At 46.1% G+C, this 20544-nt stretch overlaps 1 protein-coding gene across 1 annotated transcript in view; it reads right to left on the bottom strand.

Annotated features, from left to right (window-relative positions):
* Positions 1-11635, bottom strand: part of YY1 (YY1 transcription factor) — a 34688-nt gene extending 23053 nt beyond the window's left edge. Inside the window, exons 1-2 of the mRNA XM_005520133.3 lie at positions 10652-11635; positions 1501-1663 (exon numbers count right to left, since the gene is read on the bottom strand). Coding sequence (XP_005520190.1) covers positions 1501-1663; positions 10652-11348 — 860 coding nt within the window. The 5' untranslated portion in view covers positions 11349-11635. The remainder of the gene's footprint in view (positions 1-1500; positions 1664-10651) is intronic.
* Positions 11636-20544: the final 8909 nt, after the last annotated feature.

The raw sequence follows: 20544 nt of genomic DNA, 5'->3' as shown, positions 1-20544 counted from the left end.
TGAACTCCTCAGCAAGTCCTAGAGAAAATTACAGTAACTTTGATAAATTATAGTGAAACACAAAACAAGAGTATCAATAACTAAATCCACCCATCACTTCAGATAGAACCCTGTTTTCAGCTGTTTGTGATGGGCTTTTATACATTTCCAGATCAGACAACCTGAAGCAGTAAGAAAATCCTGAAGAACTATTTTACTAGGAGCCTTCGAAATTCATAGTTCAACGGCTTTAGTGAAAGTAACTGTGGGATGCAGCCATGCTGTAATTCCTCCAGCACAAACACACTACAGAGTACCAGGACAAAACTTGTAAAAAGCAGCAAGATCAAAAAGGTGAAACAGGAGTAAATGCACACACTGAACACCAAGATCCAGCTAGCCAAGAAACCAGACCAGAACTTTGTATCAACAGCCACCGGCGCCTAGCAAGTACCTGGAAAAAGGTACACTCTCCCTCTACTAGGTAGTAAGGCTAACACCATCTGACTGTCCTCCTACTCCAAGTGTCAGAAGTGTGCACCTATGCTCTGAAGAACAGCCAGCTGCTAAAGAAATGAAAACGAATGTGGCTTTACACACATGTTGCTTTCAGCTTGTGACAATCTGGCAGCCAGAGACAGGCAGCAGCCGTGCCCAGACCGCTCAGGCACAGCGCTCACGCTGCCCCTGCGCTGAGCGCAGCACGAGGGGCCCGGGCCAGCAGAGCCAGCCCCGCTGGGGCACTCGAGCGGCCCCTCCGCTGGCCTCGGGGGTGCCCTCTGGTGGCCACGGGCTGCCCCGAGCACCCGGCACCAGAGCCCGGCCCAGCCGACACTTTCACTGTCCCCGCCCCGCTGCAAGTCATTCCACCGCCGTTTGAAAGCGAAAGTCACCTTGTCGCTCAGGTCAGCCTATTATTATGTAAACGAGTGATAATTCTGACTCACCAGAGAAAATCCAAGCAATATAGCTACCAACTGTGAAACTGCAACAATCAGTGGCACTTGAAAGTGCAGGACACGATTTAAAATCTCGAGCCTAAGAAGCAGGTGAAAAAGAACAGGAAGTGGAGTTGCCAACTAGATCCTGTAGCCTTGCTATTTTGTACTGAACAACCCAAATGCAGCATTTCACTTCTTGGATCCTTTGGTTCTCACGAATTTAAGTCTACTCACATGAAATAATCTGACACATCACAGAACTGCTGGGCTTGGAAGGGACCTCTAGAGCCCATCTAGTCCAATCCTAAGGCAGGGTTACGTAGAGCGATGCAGTCTATCAGTGTATTCCTGTCTTACCTAATGGAACTAAAGACTGGAATACACTGAAGAATTCACTACTGAATATTAAATCCTGTTATTTTAGTTCAGAACAGAGTACCTGATGCTGTGTTAAGTCCCTTGCTTTAGAATAGAATTAAATAGAATAGTAAGCCATACTAAATATTCCATTTTGCCTAGCCATTTCATAATTAAACCAATGAAAAGAACACAATTTTAAAGTTCCTTTCTTCCTACTTACCTAGCAAATTCAGCCAGTTGCTTGGGGTCTGAGAGGTCAATCCCAGGTATTCCACCAGGAGGAAGTTTCTTCCCTGTCATGTACTCTGAGTAATCTGGAGGAGAATTCTCTCCAATGATCTGCTCTTCCACCACTGTTTCATGGTCAATATCCTTTTTATCATCTGAAATACACAAAATACTGAATTCAGTACTAAATTCATACTAAAGGTAAGAACAGCATACAATTTATTAGGCTACATCTCAATACAAATTCATGATTGCCACATGTTTAATAGAATATACTGCTCATCCAGATTCCCACATTAAATGTGAAGAGCAAAAAGACATATAGTTACTGCCTGAAGAACACAGAAAGAATACAGTGAGTGAGAAAAAAACCCAGAAATTGCAAATCTACTTTAAACACAAACAAATGCAGAAATTAGTGGAACAATCCCATGAATGTTGGCTGCACTTGAAAGATAATGTACTTTTCCTGAAACAATGCCTAAATATTTTATTTCCTTAACCTCTTCTGGACTGATCTTCATTATAACCATGCTGATACTCAGCAGCAGTCCCTAACTTTGCAAGCCTATCAGAAGAACAGCAGACACTTACCCTACGATGTCAGGACTACTGATCTTTACTTCAGTCTTCAGACTTCCCTGACCTCCAACAGAAGTGTCATAGAGACAACAAATTTAAAAATAACTGCTGATGGGCTTCAGCACCTGCCTGTAAAATTAAGTTTTTCTAACATGTACAGACAGATCTCAAAGAAAGCAAGTAATTCAACCATGTGTCTGTCTCTCTCCCAAGGGGGCTTCCTCCTTCTGTGGCAAAGGCCAGCCTAAGCTCTTTCCCACTCCACTATGTAAACAGCAGACTGGGATTATTCAAAGCTTTGATCTGCAAGCCAGTTAAAACACTGCTGTTTTCTCTGCTCTAGAGCTTCTCCTATGAATTTGTGCTCAAGGACTGCAGTGAAATCAGGTGGAAGACCTGCTGTTGCTGTCTACTCACATTCATACCTTAGAAAACATTGTACCATGCATTCTATCTCCTCTTGCTATTTTGTAATAGAAACTGAGAGACACAAAAATGAGAGAGAACAGAAACACCCATCTATGTTCCTCACTGCAGTATTCACAGCAGCAGAAAGTGAGACACAGCACCTACCCTGTTTTCCAGCCTCAAATACACCTGGGACAACAGATGCATATATGGCTGTAACTGCTCAGCTCAATGTAACAGAACTTGACAGTACTTCTACTGTGTGCATGGGGAGCAGACACTGGAAATTGTTTTATACACAAGAGACTATACAAGAACAACATGAAGTTTTATTTTACAGATATCGTTTAAGCAGTGGAAACACAAGGTGGTAGGACAGAAATAGTATTTCACCAATTAAAAAAAGATAGGAAAACATAAGGCAGAAAACAAAAGACAAAATGTTTTGGGATTTTTCCCCTAAACAGAAACACGGGAAATAACATTAGTCATTACTCAGTAACTTAGGCTAGGAAAGAGAGACAAAGACAACAAGACAAGCAAATAAAATAAATATACCACACACAAATTTCTATTCAATTTGTAATGCCTGCTTTTAATGTTTGCCACCGAGCTATTTCTAGAAATGTTACTGCTAGTTTGAGGTTTAATCTGATCTACCAGATCAAATAGCAGTTCATGTATATTCCATGGTGAAAGAGGAAAACAGACTCCAATGCTGCAAAGACAGAAGTGTAAATAAGAAAATACTATCTCCAGCATTAAACTCAAAATAAACTACAAAATTGACTATTGACCTTTTTTAGTTGTCCACTCACCACACTACCTTTCAGTCCCTACCCATACTCTAAAAAAACAATTGAATTTACCTTAAGCAAAGATTTATGTTTAGAGCAGTTGAAGGAGTTACAAATTCAAGTCAATAAGCCTCTAGCTTGGTAACTATTTGTTCTTTCTAAGAGAAGCTTGAAGAAAGATTATGTAGCAATGCCTACACTGGGAGAAAAGACTGGGAAATCAGAATTTTTGCAAAGCTAGAAGTGACACCTTCTCTATGCTGAGGACTAGAATGAGATCAGCTGCCCTCCACGTGGCTATTTCAACAGCTACCCAGAATGTGCAGTTTGACTGTTTGATGACATTCATAACACAGACAAGTTTTCATTTCCTGCCTCATATCAGATACATGAGTCAACTGGGAAATTCTGTACACGTTCTTAAAGATCTTCTTTCCTTCCCTAGCGTAGAAGTTTGCTATTCCACAGTGCTTTCTTATTATCTGAGGACCAAACTGAAAGTCAGCCTTCAGTGGCTTTACTTCCCAAAAGCCTGCCAACAGAAGTCAATTCCACAGCTATTTAATTCCACAGACTACTGGAGCAAAACACAAAAACTATAAACATATTGCTTGGATAGAGTAAAACATAAGAGAAATGATTGTTTAGTATATTAACAGTTATATGAAAATAAAAACCCACCACATTTTCCTATAACAAAAAACTGCATCTCTACAGTAGCACATGCATCTCTACAGTAGCACACACCTCCACTTCTAAAAACAAATTTAAAGCAAAACACTAAAATACAAAACAGTTACCTTGAAGTGTTACATTAGGCTAGTATTTCTGAAAAAGTAGCAGCAGACTTCAGTAGCTCTTTAGTATGGTGACCATCCTGTGACATTATCAGGTCTTTGGGAAAACAAAACAAAAACACACAAAAGAAATCTCCCCATTTTTTTGAGGAACTTTGGAAATGGAAAATCTTTATCAAAGTGCTCTATGCACAGATTTAGTTTATTTGTTGGCCTACCAACCTGGACTAGGCCGCTCAAAGTCTGGAGGGTAAAGTGCAAGCAAACTTTCACTCGGGCCGAACTGATCATTCTTGCTGCAAACTGGGCAAGTTAACTGTTTGTTGTTTTTTGCCTTCAATCAAGTCTTGATGCCCACTACAGGCAAATTGCTTCCCCCTTTTCCTCTCACGAAGCATCAGAGACATATATATCAAACATACTGCATCCAAAGCAAAGCAAAACACAGCCCTGAATTTACAGTAACACCTCTGGATGCCACCCATGCAAGACATGTACAGACAGAACCATGGAGGCTATTATTACTATATTTACTATCTTGTCTACATTGTTTCATCCCTTAAAAACACCTGAGACTACAACAGACTCAAATATAAAGCATTCAGCTGAAGCACTGTTCTTATAGATCCAATGCAGTTTTCTCTAATGAACTTGGAACACAATTTTAATGGCCTCTTCCTACATCCTTCTATGCCAACTTATATTAAGGTAGATACTTAGTCTAAACTGTGTTGTTCTATGCACCTTTTTAGGACATACCCTAACACATCTTCATGTTCAGTGTCCTTCCATCTACACATCTCTCACTGCCCCCTAATTATGTGCGATAACACATACTGAATCAGATCCACTTGGGCCCTTCAAAGCAAGTATGTCAAACATTTTTCTACTAAGATCAGTGAAAGTTCAGTGTTCAGCCAACTGTGTCTTTTGACTACTAGCGAAACAACCTGAAGTTTTAAGAGGACGAAGTGCAAATATTGAATGAAGTAAGGAGCAAGATTACTGGGATAAAACCAGTAACTCCATGCAACAAATCAGTAACAAAATATGGTAGAATCTGCCTCCCAAGACTTTATTGATTACATCTTGCTCCTATTGCCACACTTTCTCCATCTCTTACAGCCCTTCTGTTACACTGAAAAATCCACCCACTTTGGAATCCCATTATTTTGTGCATTTCTTGAGTAGCAGCTGACAACTATGGAAACTCCCCAACTTACTAAAATGACCCTCTTAAGACTCAAACCTTGAAGCTCTGTCATTATTTTCTCCTCAGTTATTCTTGATTTTATTGTATTCCACTTCTAAATCACCAAATCTGCGAGCCATCCTCCTCTTCTATTACCGAGCAGAGAGAACACATTGTTCAGTCAGTTTTCATCTGAGGAAAACGGTGCGAACGGGAACTCAGAAGATAGACCTGGTAGCAAAGCAATGACACCTGATCCTACAGCTTCCTCCTCAAGGCATCAGATTAAAAGATATTCTACTTAGCCACTAAAAGGATGAGCAACATTTAAGCTTAAAATATGATCACACAGTTAAACACATTTGCTTTTAGGAACAGCTGAAAAGCAATTACAGGATAAAGGATGTATTCGGCAGCTGTGCAGTACCAAGGCACTGTGGTAACAGCTTGGTTATTGCTGCCACATTGCAATCTCCTCAGGCAAATTAGTTCATTGGTCATGTTTGGAAGCAAAGAGCTGTAATTAGCTTGTTAAATAATACAGTTATTTAGCAGACACTCCTGAATGTTAAAATTCCATTTTGCACAGTATGTCATTTTTTAACCTAAACGGCTGCTAGGTTACTTTCCCTCTGACGTGCCTTGCACACAGATGGAGAACAGGTTCTTCTTTCCGTGTGTCACCCATCTCTTATTTCACACCACTGAGACATGAACTGACAAAACCAGTGCATATATCAATAGTCATCATCTGACTTCAGCATTTATGAGACTGTGCCGAAGCACTATGACCTTCTGAATGGTCAGCACAGGAGTGACTCGAGCCCCCCAGGGAAGGATCCAACAGCAAGTTAGAGGATTGTAGTCTAAAGATGGGCTAAGAAGCAAATTAATTATTTTAGATGGTGAACCACATACATGTATTTCACTTTCCAAACTGAAAATACATTTAAAACAAACACAGAGAACAGTCTGCCTTATCATTGGAAAAAGTGACAGGGCAGATTAAATACTTACAGCAAAAGCATATATCATTGTCGTGACATCTTAGTATTTTAACCAGAGAATCACTTTCTGCCTCCATTATAACAAACTTTATAGGAAGCTCATTATCTATCTGTCATTGCAAAGCATTTTGGCCATCTTTGATACAAGCCCACAACTGAACTAAGTGACTCATCTATCATTTATACTACTTAAGACAACTGGTCAGACAGCAGATGGTTATTTTCTCACCCCTGCAATCTGATGAAGCAAAATGAAAACCTTTCTATTTTTTGACATTGAAATTTTAAGAGATTTTCAAGAACCTTCTAGAAAACCAACATGAACTCCCCAAGTTTCCAAATAAGGGTGCACAGCACAGGTTTCCTCTATTATCGAAAATAATTTCCAAACCATACATGTCACATTTGTATCTTTGTCTTTCCCATCTAGGGATAGGACACTTGAGCAGTTTAACATCTGTGGGCAATGTCTGGTTGTGCTACTTCAGCCCTTAGCTTGCAGACTATGCTAAAAATAATAGTTTAAGCCAACTCTTATTTCAGGTTTGAAAGCTTGACAGAGTCATTACCTAGAAAGAGATGTAGTTACAGTAATCAATTTTTTCGTCTTTGAACCTAAGCCCAAATTGTTTGCAATTTCCAGCATTTGGTGCAACCAGCATTTAAGCACCACCTTCCCAAATGTTCCTGCACGCAAGAATCAGTTTTGCAAGCGCCATCTGACAAAGTGATTTCTCACGATTCTTCCCCTCCCCCTTCACTATTCTGTACCCAACCTGGAAAAACTCACTAAAGACAATGATTCAAGCTGAATACAGCAAAGGTACAAATAAATTTCACTTGGTAAGAATTATTTTTCTAGTACAAACAGGAGTCTCACTTGGAGAGCCCCATTAATTATATGCAAATTTCTGATAAATATATTTTATATAAATTAAACACACTATAGGAACATGATTAACTATCCACCATAGATCCTCTTCAACCCTTTCAAAAATACTTTCATTCACTTCTTACTTTCATTATTCTGAAATAATTCTGAAATTCAGTATTCTGAAGAGCTGAAAAGCTGATCTGAATGAGAACAAGGCACTCCTGCTTCAAACTGAACACTTTAATCATGGGTCACAAGTTTGATATTACCATAGATACCAAACTGATAAGAGAAGTTACGGTAACTAAATTGTTGCCAACAACAGTACTGCAATTTCTAAGTAACCACATAAGAAGGCAAGGATTAAGTAATCCCCTTTAGTTACATCGCTATATATTTCACAGATTATTTCTACGCATTTCAAGAGGTGCTACAAGACATGTTATGCTCCTTTATGGGAAAAGATTTATGACTGGTTAAATTTGGTACCACCCCTGTACAAGCCAATATAGTAGCACCACCAAACACTAACAAGGATTAATTCACATTGTCTACCCACACCATGGTGAGCAGTGTCCTTCCCAAATCAAAATCCCATGCACAGCAATATAGGGCTCATTGTTTTATCCTGATGCATGGCCTTATTTATCACTTGTCTTTTGATTAATTTTTCACTTAGCTTTTAAAACAGTCAACTGAATCAGTGTGCAAGCAAATCTTTAATTATGTCAAAATACAGATTTAAACTTACTGTATTTCTTCAAAATAAAGTAGTTTGCTTCTTTAGAGAAACTTTAGAACCATCCTTTTGCAAGCCAGTGATTTTGGGTTTTCTTGGTATTGATTTAGCTGAAGGTTTTTTTTTGGGGGGGTACTCAGGATGGGTTTTTTTTGGGGTTGGATGTACATCCTTCTGCCTCAAGTTTTGTTTCTACTTCAATTTCTCTGGTAACAACTGAGCCTTTGAAGTTTCAGGGGGAAAAAAGGCAAAATAGAAAAAAAACTAAAAAAAAAAAAAAAAATCCCAGCATTTGACCACATCAGACCCCTTCTGTAACATTAAATAAAGCTGTGTATGTCAGGCATATGAGCCTGTCCAATATTCTCAGTAAAACTTTACAACACTCTCAACTGACCAGGTTATTAACAACGCTGTTTGAAGGTGGGGGATGGTGTCTGTATGCGCAAAGGAAGGGGAGGTCAAACTTTTTCCCTGTATATTTGATTTTGGTTTTGGAAGGGCATTTTTTAGCAAGTCAAGTCAGACTAGGTATTCTTTAGTCCTCTGCATCATGGATATAATTGAGTTAAATGTAGCAATACAATTCAATGTCCAGTAAATTATAAGTGGGTATCATTCCTACTGAGCTTGCATGGTCATGCTCCTAAACAAGAAAACCACTGCAATCAATAAGGCTACCCCAGATATAAAAGCTGTGTATGTGGAAAGAGAAGCAAATTTATTGATTATACACATGCTTCACTTGGGCCAAGTAATAATCAGTGTGCATTCCTAAGGAATGCATCCTATCAGGCACTCTGAATTTCTGAGTGCAAATGCATGCTAGAAATTGTCAATTGATCTCAGCGATGTCCTGTATCCTGCCAGCTCATGAGTCATACCGCCACTTGCATTCAGCTATCTCCAGCAGCTCCCACAACCAGCAGCCTGTATTAGTTTCTATTATCTTTTATCTTTCTTGGATGGTCAGTTCTAAGAAAATTATTAGCAAGGGAATTTATTCAGTTCCATACAGCGATACAGAAGCACACAGAACACCATCCCTCTAAATAGTATTTGGGAAACTCTTCATCAAGAAGTAAAGAACTTTGATCATTGGGCTGTCAACTGACATGCCAATAGTGTCAGATACTCTGTGAAACTTACTTATTGTGAAACTTACTAAAGTTGTCATCTGTATTTAAAATGAGAGTAAAAATCTACACCGCTGTACTTTCCATCTTTTCAGGCAGGAGAACTCAGCCATCCAATACACCTTCCCATCTACACTGCCCTTTCTAACAACCTCTGCTCATTTGCAAACATCACAGAGTGCAAACATTTTTGACTACATCAAAAGCTTAAAGAGTATCTCTATTTTACTAGACTCTTTCTAAAAAAATTCTGAAGAGCACAAAAATTATGATGTGCAAGACAGATTACCAACTTACTATTCAAAAAGCACCCACCAATTTAAATATTACATGAACTGTATTATCTGACCTCTTTTTTTCACATTTACGTAACTTATGGACTGAACTCTGATTACAGAGCATTGCTGCTGGCAATACATTTTTGTAAAAATTAAAAAAAAAATAAATAAATAAAGCGGGTAGGGCAGGTGCATGCCTGCTCCTTTACTCCAAGTCCCACAGATATTAAACACCTTCACAATATTTTACTGCCTTTAAAAGACACTCCCACACGCACCAAAAAAAAAAAAAAAAAAAAAAAAAAATCCTCAAAAAACAGAATCTCCCACGACAAGGTCTCTCTGAGCCTACTTAAAAAGCTTATTTAAAGCTTCAGACCTAGTCGAGAAAAAGCCCGACGGTTTCCCAGCGCCAGTCAGGAATTGCCCCTTTCTTCCCCGCAGCTCCAGGGACGGAGGTCAGCTCCGGAGACGCCCCTCCCGGCTGCCACCCCCGGCGCCCCTCGGGCTCTGAAGGGCCGGTTGTTTGCGGCCGCCCCCTCCGAGCCGGCGGGAGGCGCGGGCAGCCCCGCGGGGTCGAAGAGCTGCTTCCCCTCGCCGGCACCGCGGGCTCCGGCCGGGGAGGCCCCACCCACCGCCGCCCGGCCACCGCAGCGGGCCGGGGCCGGGCGGCCCCCGGGCGAGCTGTACACGGTATTTCGGGCTTCGCCGTCCCCAGGCCGGGGAGCCGCGGGGTCGGGACGGGCGGGTCTCCGCCCGCACATCGCGGTCACAGCCCGGCGCACACGCCTCACCCGCGGAGCGGGAGGGACAGGAGCGGAACGGCAGGCAGGGAGCCGGGGAGGGGCGGCGGAACGGGACACGGGGAAGAAGGAGGACAGAGGGCGGCGGCGGCCGGGGGAGGGGAGGGCGGGCGAGGGGCAGGCGCGGAGCGGGCCCCGCGGGGAGCGGCGGCGGGGCGGGGACGGGGGGAGCGCAGGGAGGTTCGCCCCGCACCCCGCCTCCCCCTACTGCAGAAACTACGCCATTGCGGCCTGGCCCGGGAGCCGGCGGCGCTGCCGCCCCCCCGCGCCCCCCCCGCCGCCGCCATCTTGGCGGCCGCCGCCATGTTTGCCTCCTTCCCCCCGCCGCGGCCGGGCAGGAGCGGCGGCGGCAGCGCAGACCCCGCCATCTTTTCGGGGAGCCGCCATACTTGCCCTGGCGATGAACATGGCGGCGCCCATCGCACACATCAAAACATGGCCTCCCTTCAAAACAAAACTGTCCCGGCCGCACCGCGCGGCCGCCGGCGGGGCCCGCGGCCCAGGGAGGGAGGGGTCCGGCGCGCACTTACCCGAGGCCCACATGGTGACCGAGAACTCCCCCTCCAGGGTCTTGATCTGCACCTGCTTCTGCTCCCATTTCCTGCCGCCGCCGCCCTCGGCCCCTCCGCCGCCTCCCCCGCTCAGGTAACTCTTCTTGCTGCTCTTCTTGCCGCTGCCGCCCTTCTTAACGCGGCCTCCTCCGCCGGCCGAGGAGGAGCCGCTGCCTCCGCTCTTGCTGCCAGCGGCGGCCACAGTGACCAGGGTCTGCTCGATGTACTCGTCCTCCCCGGCGGGGGCCGGCACCGGGATGAGGATCTGATCCTCGAACCCGTCGTCGGCCCGCAGTCCGTCCGAATCGTCTCCCCCCACCACTTCCTCGCGGGTCTGCACCAGGATCACCTCCTGGTGGTGGTGGTGCAGGTGGAGCTGCCCCCCGCCACCGCCGGCCGCGCCGCCGCCCGCCCCGCTGGGGTCCCCGTCCGACACCAGCGGCTGCAGCGCGATCATGGGCTGGTGGTGGTGGTAGTGATGGGGCGGGTGGTGCGGGCCGCACTCCTCGCAGCACTCGTCCTCCTCCTCTTCCTCCTCGTCCTCCTCGCCGCCCACCACGGTGGTCTCGATGGTCTCCACCGGGATGGTCTCCACCTCGATCTCGTGCAGCTCCACTATCTCGGCCGGCATCTCCGAGCCGTCCGTGGCGATGTACAGGGTGTCTCCCGAGGCCATGGCGGGGCGAGGGGGGGAGAGAGAGCTTCGCAGGAGGCGAGGGGGCTCCGGTCCGCTCTCCTCGGCGGATGGTGGGGCTCGGGCTCCTTTTGCCTGCCCTCCTTCTCCTCCTCCCCCTTCCACACAAACACCAGCGCCTCGCAGCCAGCGACAGGCAGGGAGGGAGAGGGAGAGAGGGAGGGAGGGAGGCAGCACCGCCAAATCCCGGCCGCACTCCCTCGCGAGACTTCCGCCGCTGCCGCCGAGACGGCCCCCAGCCCCGGAGGCCGCTGCCGCCGGACTCGCCCCCCCCGCCGCCAGGCGGCCAATGGCTGCGCCCGCCGCGCCCAGGCGAGAGAAGCAACCAACGGGGCCGCGCCGTGCCAAGTGCCCCGCCCCCTGTGCCTCCTCTCGTCCTATCACGGAGCGCTGCGAGCGCGGGGCGCACCTCTCGGCGCGGAGCAGCCAACTGGCTCGCGGCGCTGTCTCCGCCCCGCCCCTCCCCGCGCGGAAGCGCCGCCCCGGCCCCGCCGCCCGCGCGGGCCCCGCCGCTCCGTGCGCGTCGGGCGGGGGTGGCCGGGTCCGCGCCGCCAGGGGGCGCTGGGGCCGCGCGGCCGTTAACGGGCGGCCGCGCGCCGTGTCCCGGGCCCACGGCCCGCGGAGGCCCCGCGGGGAGCGCGGGCCGGAGCGGCGGCGTTTCCCCGCCGGCCCGGGCTCCTGCGCTGAGGGACGGATGGGCGAGCGCCGAGCTGCGGCTGAGCCCTGGGACGTGGGCAGGGTCGGCGCGATTGAATTTTACAGTTGAGCTGTTATTGGCACGTGGGAATTTTTCCTCTCTCCTCCCTTTATTCCTTTTCCTTCCCTTTGGAAGGCGGTGCTTTCCCGCAGCCTTGCGCTGGAGATGCGCCCGGACATGCCGGGAGCTTGCGGAGCGCGGCTCCCGGTGCCGCCGGCAGCCCGGCCTGAAGGTACGGACGGTGGGGCCATCAGCGGCCGAGTGCATGAACTCGCTTACCGAGAAACAGCGTTTAAAATAAGTGAAGCACTGCAGTTCAATCACTGCACAAAATTCTAATACGTGAGGTGATCCCCCCATTTAAACTACTAAATGTAGGTATTTGCCTTAATTATTAACACACCTCTCCGTCCCTGAACTCCTTTGCTCCCCAGACCTCTTCCAACAGCAACACAGCAGTTCGTGCCTTGCAAATGCAGCAGCTCCGCGTTCCACTCACACTCCACTTCCTTCCCGTTCCGCCAGCTGCTGCGGGACATCCCTTCCTTACCCCATCAGGGAACTGCCGTGTGCAGAGGTGCCAAGGGAAATGTAGCACTCGTGAGCGTTATTGCCTTTGTAAGGGGTCAGGCCTGAATACCTATAAATCAGGAGCAGAACTTGCAAAGAAGCAGCTGGCTGTCTTGGTATGAACAAGAAGATGCAAAAGACTTACGGAGATGTGGAGCCATGGGCTGAGTAACTGTAAACTGTTCTCTACAGGTAGCCAAAAGTCTTTCAAAAGGACTCTATGTTATCTTCAGTCAGAAGTTAATGCGCTGGTGGCTCTACAAGCATGTGTATCTTCAAAAAAAAAGGAGCTCTTGGATTATACAAAGTAAATTAGTACCACTGAAGATGAGGGTTGTTTTAAAACAAGTCTCACAGGCCTTCCGTACTCAGGGAAAGAACATCAGCTCGTCTTCCTTTTTCCCCCAGCTGTTACATCACCTTTCTGTCCCCTTTTATGTTAACTACAAGTGCAGGTTTACCTCGTAAGTATTTCCAAGGCTGCTGCAAGTATGCATTCCGTTTTAGCCTTCACTTCTTAGTACACCACTGCTTTGCTCATATCCCAAATTGTCACAATATAAAAGCTGATAAAAGGTTCCTGATAATAAGTACTTTCTTCTACCTCATCATCAAGTGTTCTCCAAGTTAGTCTAGTCCCAGTCTCAAGATACCAGTACTGAGGTTTGCCCTAATGATGAGATTAGGAAATACTTTCCTATTAAATATTAGAAATAGCAACAAATTTACTTGTGGAGATCTGGAATTTCCTTCTCTCCAGTCATACTCAGCACTCACATTGTAACAAACTACAAGATGTAGTTTATCATGGCAAGATTCTCACAAACTGAAAGGCTGTTTTTAGATCCTGTAAAGAGATTTCCAGAACTCTACATATAAATTCTGCCCTTCTGTTTATAGCTGGAAGGACAAGTGTACCAGCGTGGGAAAAATGGTCCTGTAGCTTTTAAGAACAAGATTTCAAAATTAGAATGAAGTCTCCCTCATCCCTCCGTAGAAGTTATATGTAATTTTAAAAATGGTGAGTCATTATGGTGTACTTTTCTATTATTTTTTAGGAGAAATATACCACTCAGTTATACTTTATATTTTAAGCTTGCATAGAGAAAATATTAACGTCACCTACATGTTAGACATGCACTCAGTCCTGTTCTTGAATTTCCATCAGAGCTGACATTGTCATCAGAGCAGGTGGGACTGGGCCTGAGTGGATTATTTTGGGATTTTTTAGGTGTTAGTGTAAATGAGCTTTGTCAAATACAGGAACAAAGTCACAAGTCTCCCTTGTTTATCGAGACAAATTTTTTGGTCCAGGTCAGTGATAATAGTTAAATAATCTTGCACAACCTTGTTTCATTTTTGTGGTTTTCTTTTTTTTTTACTGGAAGCAATTACATAATTTCAGACAGAAAAGGCACTTTCAGGTTTGTAAGTATCACAACCACCTCATTTTCAATTGTGTTCTCTTTATCCTGAATGAGATGATCTGCTTAACTTACATTATTTTCCATTAACTTGACAAAAAAATACAGCAACAAGGAAAAATAAAGATATGAAAGCTGCTCGTTGAAAAGGTGTTTAAAATAAAACTTTGTTCCCATCCAAACAGCAGCAGAACTTAACCCCTTAATAATCTCTTATCTTCTTGCCCTATTCACCCCTTGCTCAGAACTCCAGTTTGTTTCCTAGACAAGGGGTAAAAAGGTTTAATTTAAAAAACTTAAACCATCAATTTGAAATAAACGTTATTTTTAGGCATCTTAATAAGTGTTTAGGAATATGTATTCTCTGTAAGCTCTAGATGCCTCAGATTTAGCTGTTTTATTGGGGAGTGAGGGTAGGGGTGTTCTTCCCTGGTTTATTCCTTAAAATCTGCTGCAGGAAATTGTAGTCCACCATTAGTCTGCAGAAACAAAATTTCTACTTTTCATATGCACACACCCACCAGCATTGTTTTATCTCCACTCTCTGTTCTTGCCACTGCAAAATTCCTGTTAGCAGTTTCAGGTGCCAAGCACACCTGACTGAAAGAACAAAATGTCACGGGTTTTCTCCTGACAAACCCAGCTTCTGCTGTACTCAAAGCCTTCCTTTCTCTTGGATTGATCTGACTCACACATCTGCTTTTCTTAGCACCGGAATGTGCAGGGAAAACCTCAGGATTCAAAGAGATGGCAACTTCAAAGCCAGTACAAACAGTGTAGTAGTTCTGTGCAGAAATCATTTGGACAAGTTATAAAGCTACAGGTTACTGAGAACTCACCTCTTTTCTTTCTGGTGCAGTGTTGTAAAAAAAGTAGTGCCATCCACATTTACCTGAGCCCCCATACTATGCACAAGAAAAAGAAGGCAGGAGAAGAAAGGAGAGGAAGGAAAAAGAAGACAAGATGCATGCTCTCAAAGACATTTCTTACACCTCTGAACTTCCTTCAGCCTTTACATATAGTTGGCATGAAGTACTACAGAAGATTGTATGTGCTGGGTTCTTGTTTTAAGGTGAAGATGTACATCAGTGTAAGTAGTAGGAAGTTCTGCAAGCAGGTTACTGCCAATATGTGCATTAATGGCATACAAGGATCATTTGAAAAATCGTGTTTTGTTTCAATTAACCCCAAAGAATACTAAGCTGAATGAGAAGCACTGACCTTCTCAGTTTCAGAGGCTCACAGAAGAGGAGAGCTGAGATTGCAAGGGATCTCTAGATAAATTCTAGTCCAAACCCTAGCTCAAAAGTGGGGTCAAATAGAACAAATTGTTCTGAGTTGTGTTCAGCCAAGCTTTGAATACCTCCAATAATGGTGACTCCATAGCCTCTCTGGGCAGCTTCTTCCCATGTTTGACTGAAAGAAGCACTTCCCTTACGTTTAATGAAAACTTTGTGTATTGCAATTTGTGCCTGCAGCCTCACATCCTTTCACTGGGCACCACTAGAAGAACATGGCTATTTTTAATTTTTTTTTTTATCTTAAATTTTATTTGTAATTTTATTTTGCAATTCCTAGAATGCTTAAAGCATTTGTTAAATTCAGACCACCTGCAGAGAAATCAGCAGTGCTGCTCATAGCACAAGAAGATACAGGGTGCTTGAGACATTGCAGCACCCTGGTTTGGGAGAACTCTTACAACTCATCTCTCAGATATGCTCAATGTAAGTTATCTCCATACATATACATATATATGTACACACACATATATATGTGTATGTATGTATTATACACCATATATATGATCAGCAGATAATGGTCAGTACTCTAACTCGGGAAGAAATTCAAACTGGGATTTACAATGCCATTAAAGTAATTCACTGAGTTAAATGCTAATTAGCTGTGCCATCTTTCCAGAGTCCTTGTCATTTTTACAGCTCTGCAGGAAATGTGGTTTTAACTTTACCTTTCTAGTGCTTCATAATTTAACTTCCTCATCTCCAGCTGATCTAATATAACTGCCACCACGCCTGGCCTTATGGCCCACTGGATTCTGCTACAAATGTCGTTGTCCTCTCTCCTCAGATTGCTAATTAAACATGAGGGAAATCCCTGATCCCAATTTGTGTATGAACTCCTACAAAACACATTTAAAGCTTCATTATGAAAGTAAGGTTCTGCTTGCTGACCGTGACTGGAAACAAGCAGTGAACTCTGTGTACACCTATTTTCCCTGATTCGCTTTCCGGTACTTTTAGTAATTCTTGTTTTTCTTTGCTGTATCCCATCCTACTACAGATTCCCCTCTTAGTAGCACACCAAGCAGCTAACAAAGCTACACCCATTTATTTTCTGAGATTTGTAGTGCTCTCCTACATTTGTCATCTGCTTGTGTGTTTGAGGCTGAGCACAGTAAGGAAGGATTTTCTCTCCTCAGTCATCTTGCAGAATGATAGAGGGCTTGGAATGCCACCATTCCAAACTAATTTCTAAGTTATGGTCATTAATCACTCCAGTTGTATTAAAAAGGTTTTTGTTGTAAGGACAAGATCATATAATTAGTTTTTCTTACCATATGAAAGGATACATGAATCAGTGGGACTAATCCTCACTCCAGAAAAGTTTAGCCCTTTAATTATAAATGAAAAATACAAATCATTATTATTGAGTTTTAAACCTGATGATCATAAATGAAGTTTTTGTCCTCCATTCCTGATTTCATGGCTGAGGGTATGAAACTACCCTTCCAAAAATCCTCAGTCTTCACAAAGGAGTCACGTTACACCAACATATGATGTGTGTGGACATATGAATAGCCTGTATCTTGCAAATGGTAGACAACACAAAAAGCAGAAATTCTGGGAAAATAATACCTATTAATTGAGCCAGCATGCTACGATTTCACACCTGCCAGCACAGGCAATGTCTATGAATTCGTGTCCTAACTGCTCACGCTGCTCCCTGGGGCTAGGGAGCAAATCTGCAGCTTCTATTCATGCTGATTGTCCTGCAAATAGCTGGGCTTCCTTATCTCCTCTCCCGCATATGCATTCCCTTGGGTTACAGACCTGATGCTGGAAAGTGCTCAGCTCTTGACTTCTATTGAAGTCATCAGATAGATCCCAGTAGCATTAAGGAAGATGTAGCCCTAGAGTTAATAATTCATTTTAAACGAAAAATAGATTGAAATGAACAAGGCTAAATAAAAATAAATAAATAAGATATAAAATGTTGCAGTCTCAAGGAAAGCCCAAGGGCAGCTATTTTTTTTTTTTTTTTTTTTAATTAAACCAACTTAGCTAGGTTTCCATGAGGAAATAGGTATTGTGACTTGACTGACAGTTTGCTAAACTATGAGCAAAATCTTACACTCTAGGTATGGGCAAAGCTGTTCAATGGTTTTTCTACTGTGCTTATACTAGAAGGATTTGTTACTCATCAGAAGATTGTAATTTTATTTTGTGAATTTATATTCAAACCCTAGTCCATCTTGGAGGGTCTATATATATTGCTACAATATACATACTAACTAAAAATATTTCTTATAAATAAAAATAGACAGTATGACATAATCTTTGGAATTCATTACACTTTATTATCGAAGTTGTTCTCCAACTGTTCCCTGCAGAGGGAATTCTTCCTACACATCCACACTACATACACACAACAGCGAGACATTTTCAAATGGCTGTTTTCTTCCTCTACTTAAAGTCTAGTCTCTGACTTGAAGAGGCTGAACAAGTACCCCTCTTAACCCCGTGTCACTCCTATTGTCAGAAGTGAGCTCAGCAGCACTGAAATGAAAGGTTTTAAGTGCATCAGGTTGAAACCTTAGTATGGGGAAATACATTTGGGAAAGCAGATCTGCGAGGGTGAGCTAGCTGCAGTCCAGAGAGCACGGCCAGACAGACCAGGGGAGTACAGTAGGGTGAGCTTTCAGAGAAGAGTGGCATCGATGCTTACAGGGGAAGAAGAGAAGTTTTCTTCACAGGACCTACATTGTCTTACAATTCTGACAACGTGTCCACAGTGAACCCCTTAGGTTCTCATATTTGGATAGGAGATTACAAACGTTGTTACTACTTTCTGTTTTTTAAATTTTTGCTGTAGAATAGAAGTCTAGTTCCCACACTCCACGCAGGAGTTTGTGTCAGGATGCTAGTAAATCTTCCTGAAATGCCCAAGATTGCAGGGATGGTAGCATAAACTATCCATGGGGGAAGTACTTAAGCTGTGTAACAACAAATACAACTTGTGAGAGAAAGCAATTTCAAATCCTGTGGACAACATAAACCACTCCGTGGAATAAATTACTTTGTAGAAAGATTGTGATTCTTTAGGAAAGCAAAGAACTGTATCACAAGAAAAAAATATTTATCTAGAAGACGAAATTGTTTCCATGTGAGTTCTGCAGGAGCAATCTGTTTAAATAGATTATGTACCGGATCACAGCGGTATCGTTAGTTACAGCAGCCCCGCATTTGTTAACTTCCAGACAAAACATTTTCAAATTCCTTAAGGACGTATTTCTAAAGGAAGCGAGAACACTCGAACGCTACCAAACCAAGTCCGTCCCTCTCATGAAGTGAGCCCTTCCTCAGCCACCCTTCGTGTGATCGCCGTTAGCTTCAAGGGGCGGTGGGACTTGAGGGGTGAGGGAGAGCGTGTGTTCGGGGCAGGGCGGGTCGGAGCGGGGCTGGCGGCGGCAGGGGGAGGCAGGGGAAGGCAGGCAGGGATAGACAGGCAGGGGAAGGCAGGCAGGGGAAGGCAGCAGGGGAAGGCAGGCAGGGGAAGGCAGGCAGGGGAAGGCAGGCAGGGGAAGGCAGGCAGGGGAAGGCAGCAGGGGAAGGCAGGCAGGGGAAGGCAGGCAGGGGGAGGCAGGCAGGGGAAGGCAGGCAGGGGGAGGCAGGCAGGGAGAGGCAGGGAGGGGGAGGCAGGCAGGGGGAGGCAGGCAGGGGAAGGCAGGCAGGGGAAGGCAGGCAGGGGGAGGCAGGCAGGGGGAGGCAGGCAGGGGGAGGCAGGCAGGGGAAGGCAGGCAGGGGAAGGCAGGCAGGGGAAGGCAGGGGAGGGCGGGCAGGGGGAGGCAGGCAGGGGGAGGCAGGGGGAGGCAGGCAGGGGAAGGCAGGCAGGGGGAGGCAGGCAGGGGAGGCAGGCAGGGGGAGGCAGGGGGAGGCAGGCAGGGGAAGGCAGGCAGGGGGAGGCAGGCAGGGGAAGGCAGGCAGGGGAAGGCAGGGGGAGGCAGGCAGGGGAAGGCAGGCAGGGGAAGGCAGGCAGGGGAAGGCAGGGGGAGGCAGGCAGGGGAAGGCAGGCAGGGGAAGGCAGGCAGGGGGAGGCAGGCAGGGGAAGGCAGGGGGAGGCAGGCAGGGGAAGGCAGGCAGGGGAAGGCAGGGGGAGGCAGGCAGGGGGAGGCAGGCAGGGGAAGGCAGGCAGGGGAAGGCAGCAGGCAGGGGAAGGCAGGGGGAGGCAGGCAGGGGAAGGCAGGCAGGGGAAGGCAGGCAGGGGGAGGCAGGCAGGGGAAGGCAGGGGGAGGCAGGCAGGGGAAGGCAGGCAGGGGAAGGCAGGGGGAGGCAGGCAGGGGGAGGGAGGGAGGGGAGGGGAGGCAGGGGAAGGCAGGCAGGGGGCGCGCTGTGCTCGCGGCGGGGCGAGCCCGGCTCCGCTCCCCGCCCCGGCCGGCCCGGTGTGCCGCAGGACAGGCCAGACAGAGCCCTGGCTGCGGGGGAGCTGTCCTTGCAGCCCCTCCTGCCTCTCCCGGCCCATGAAAGGAGCATTCCCACGGCTGGAGCTTCCTGCAGGGCCGGCTGCGGAAGGCGGGCAGTGATGCGGCTCCGCACAGCTCGGGGGCTGGGAGACCATGGGCAGGGGAGGAGCGGTGAAGCCGGGCAGCGGTGAGCCCGGCTCCTGGGGAGCTGTTTGCTTCTTGGAAGTTCACGTTTCATTTGGGAGGCTCTGGGGCAGGGACACGATGCCAACATCCACCAGGGCTTGCCGAGCGCTGCGCACACGCGGGCGTTGTGGACTGCCGGGCTTTGTGAAGGGTGATACAAGCGAGTGTACCCAACAGCTTAACACTGCCGAAAGGAACACGTCTTCCTTCTCCCAAGGCTCTTGCACCAGCTCCTCAGCACCTTTGTTCGGTCAGTTCAACTCACAACTCCAGCATGAAGCTAACCCAGTGGAAAGAGAAACCCAGGCTGACCCCGGGAAGGGTCAGCACAGGTGACAGGGGAAAACAAATGAGGTCTTATTGGCAAATTGTTTCTCCTGAGCCTCCTTCAGTGTGGGTGTGTGTTGACGTGGCTCATCCACAAACTATGCTGCCTATGAAAATTTGACTTTGTTCAATAAAGCATGTCACGTGGTAAATGTTGGCAGTAGTTGCATCAAGTCAGAGAGTGATACCCAATTCAAAATGACAGCAAAATCTTCAATAAAGGAGAAAAATTACGGCTATGTTTTCTTCTGGTGATGAAAGAAGATCTAATTTATA

The sequence above is a fragment of the Pseudopodoces humilis genome, chromosome 7 (assembly GCF_049639895.1).
Source record: "Pseudopodoces humilis isolate 2021_Gansu_Grassland_sample_001 chromosome 7, ASM4963989v1, whole genome shotgun sequence".
Classification (NCBI taxonomy): domain Eukaryota; kingdom Metazoa; phylum Chordata; class Aves; order Passeriformes; family Paridae; genus Pseudopodoces; species Pseudopodoces humilis.
This window is presented reverse-complemented; position numbering and strand designations above follow the sequence as displayed.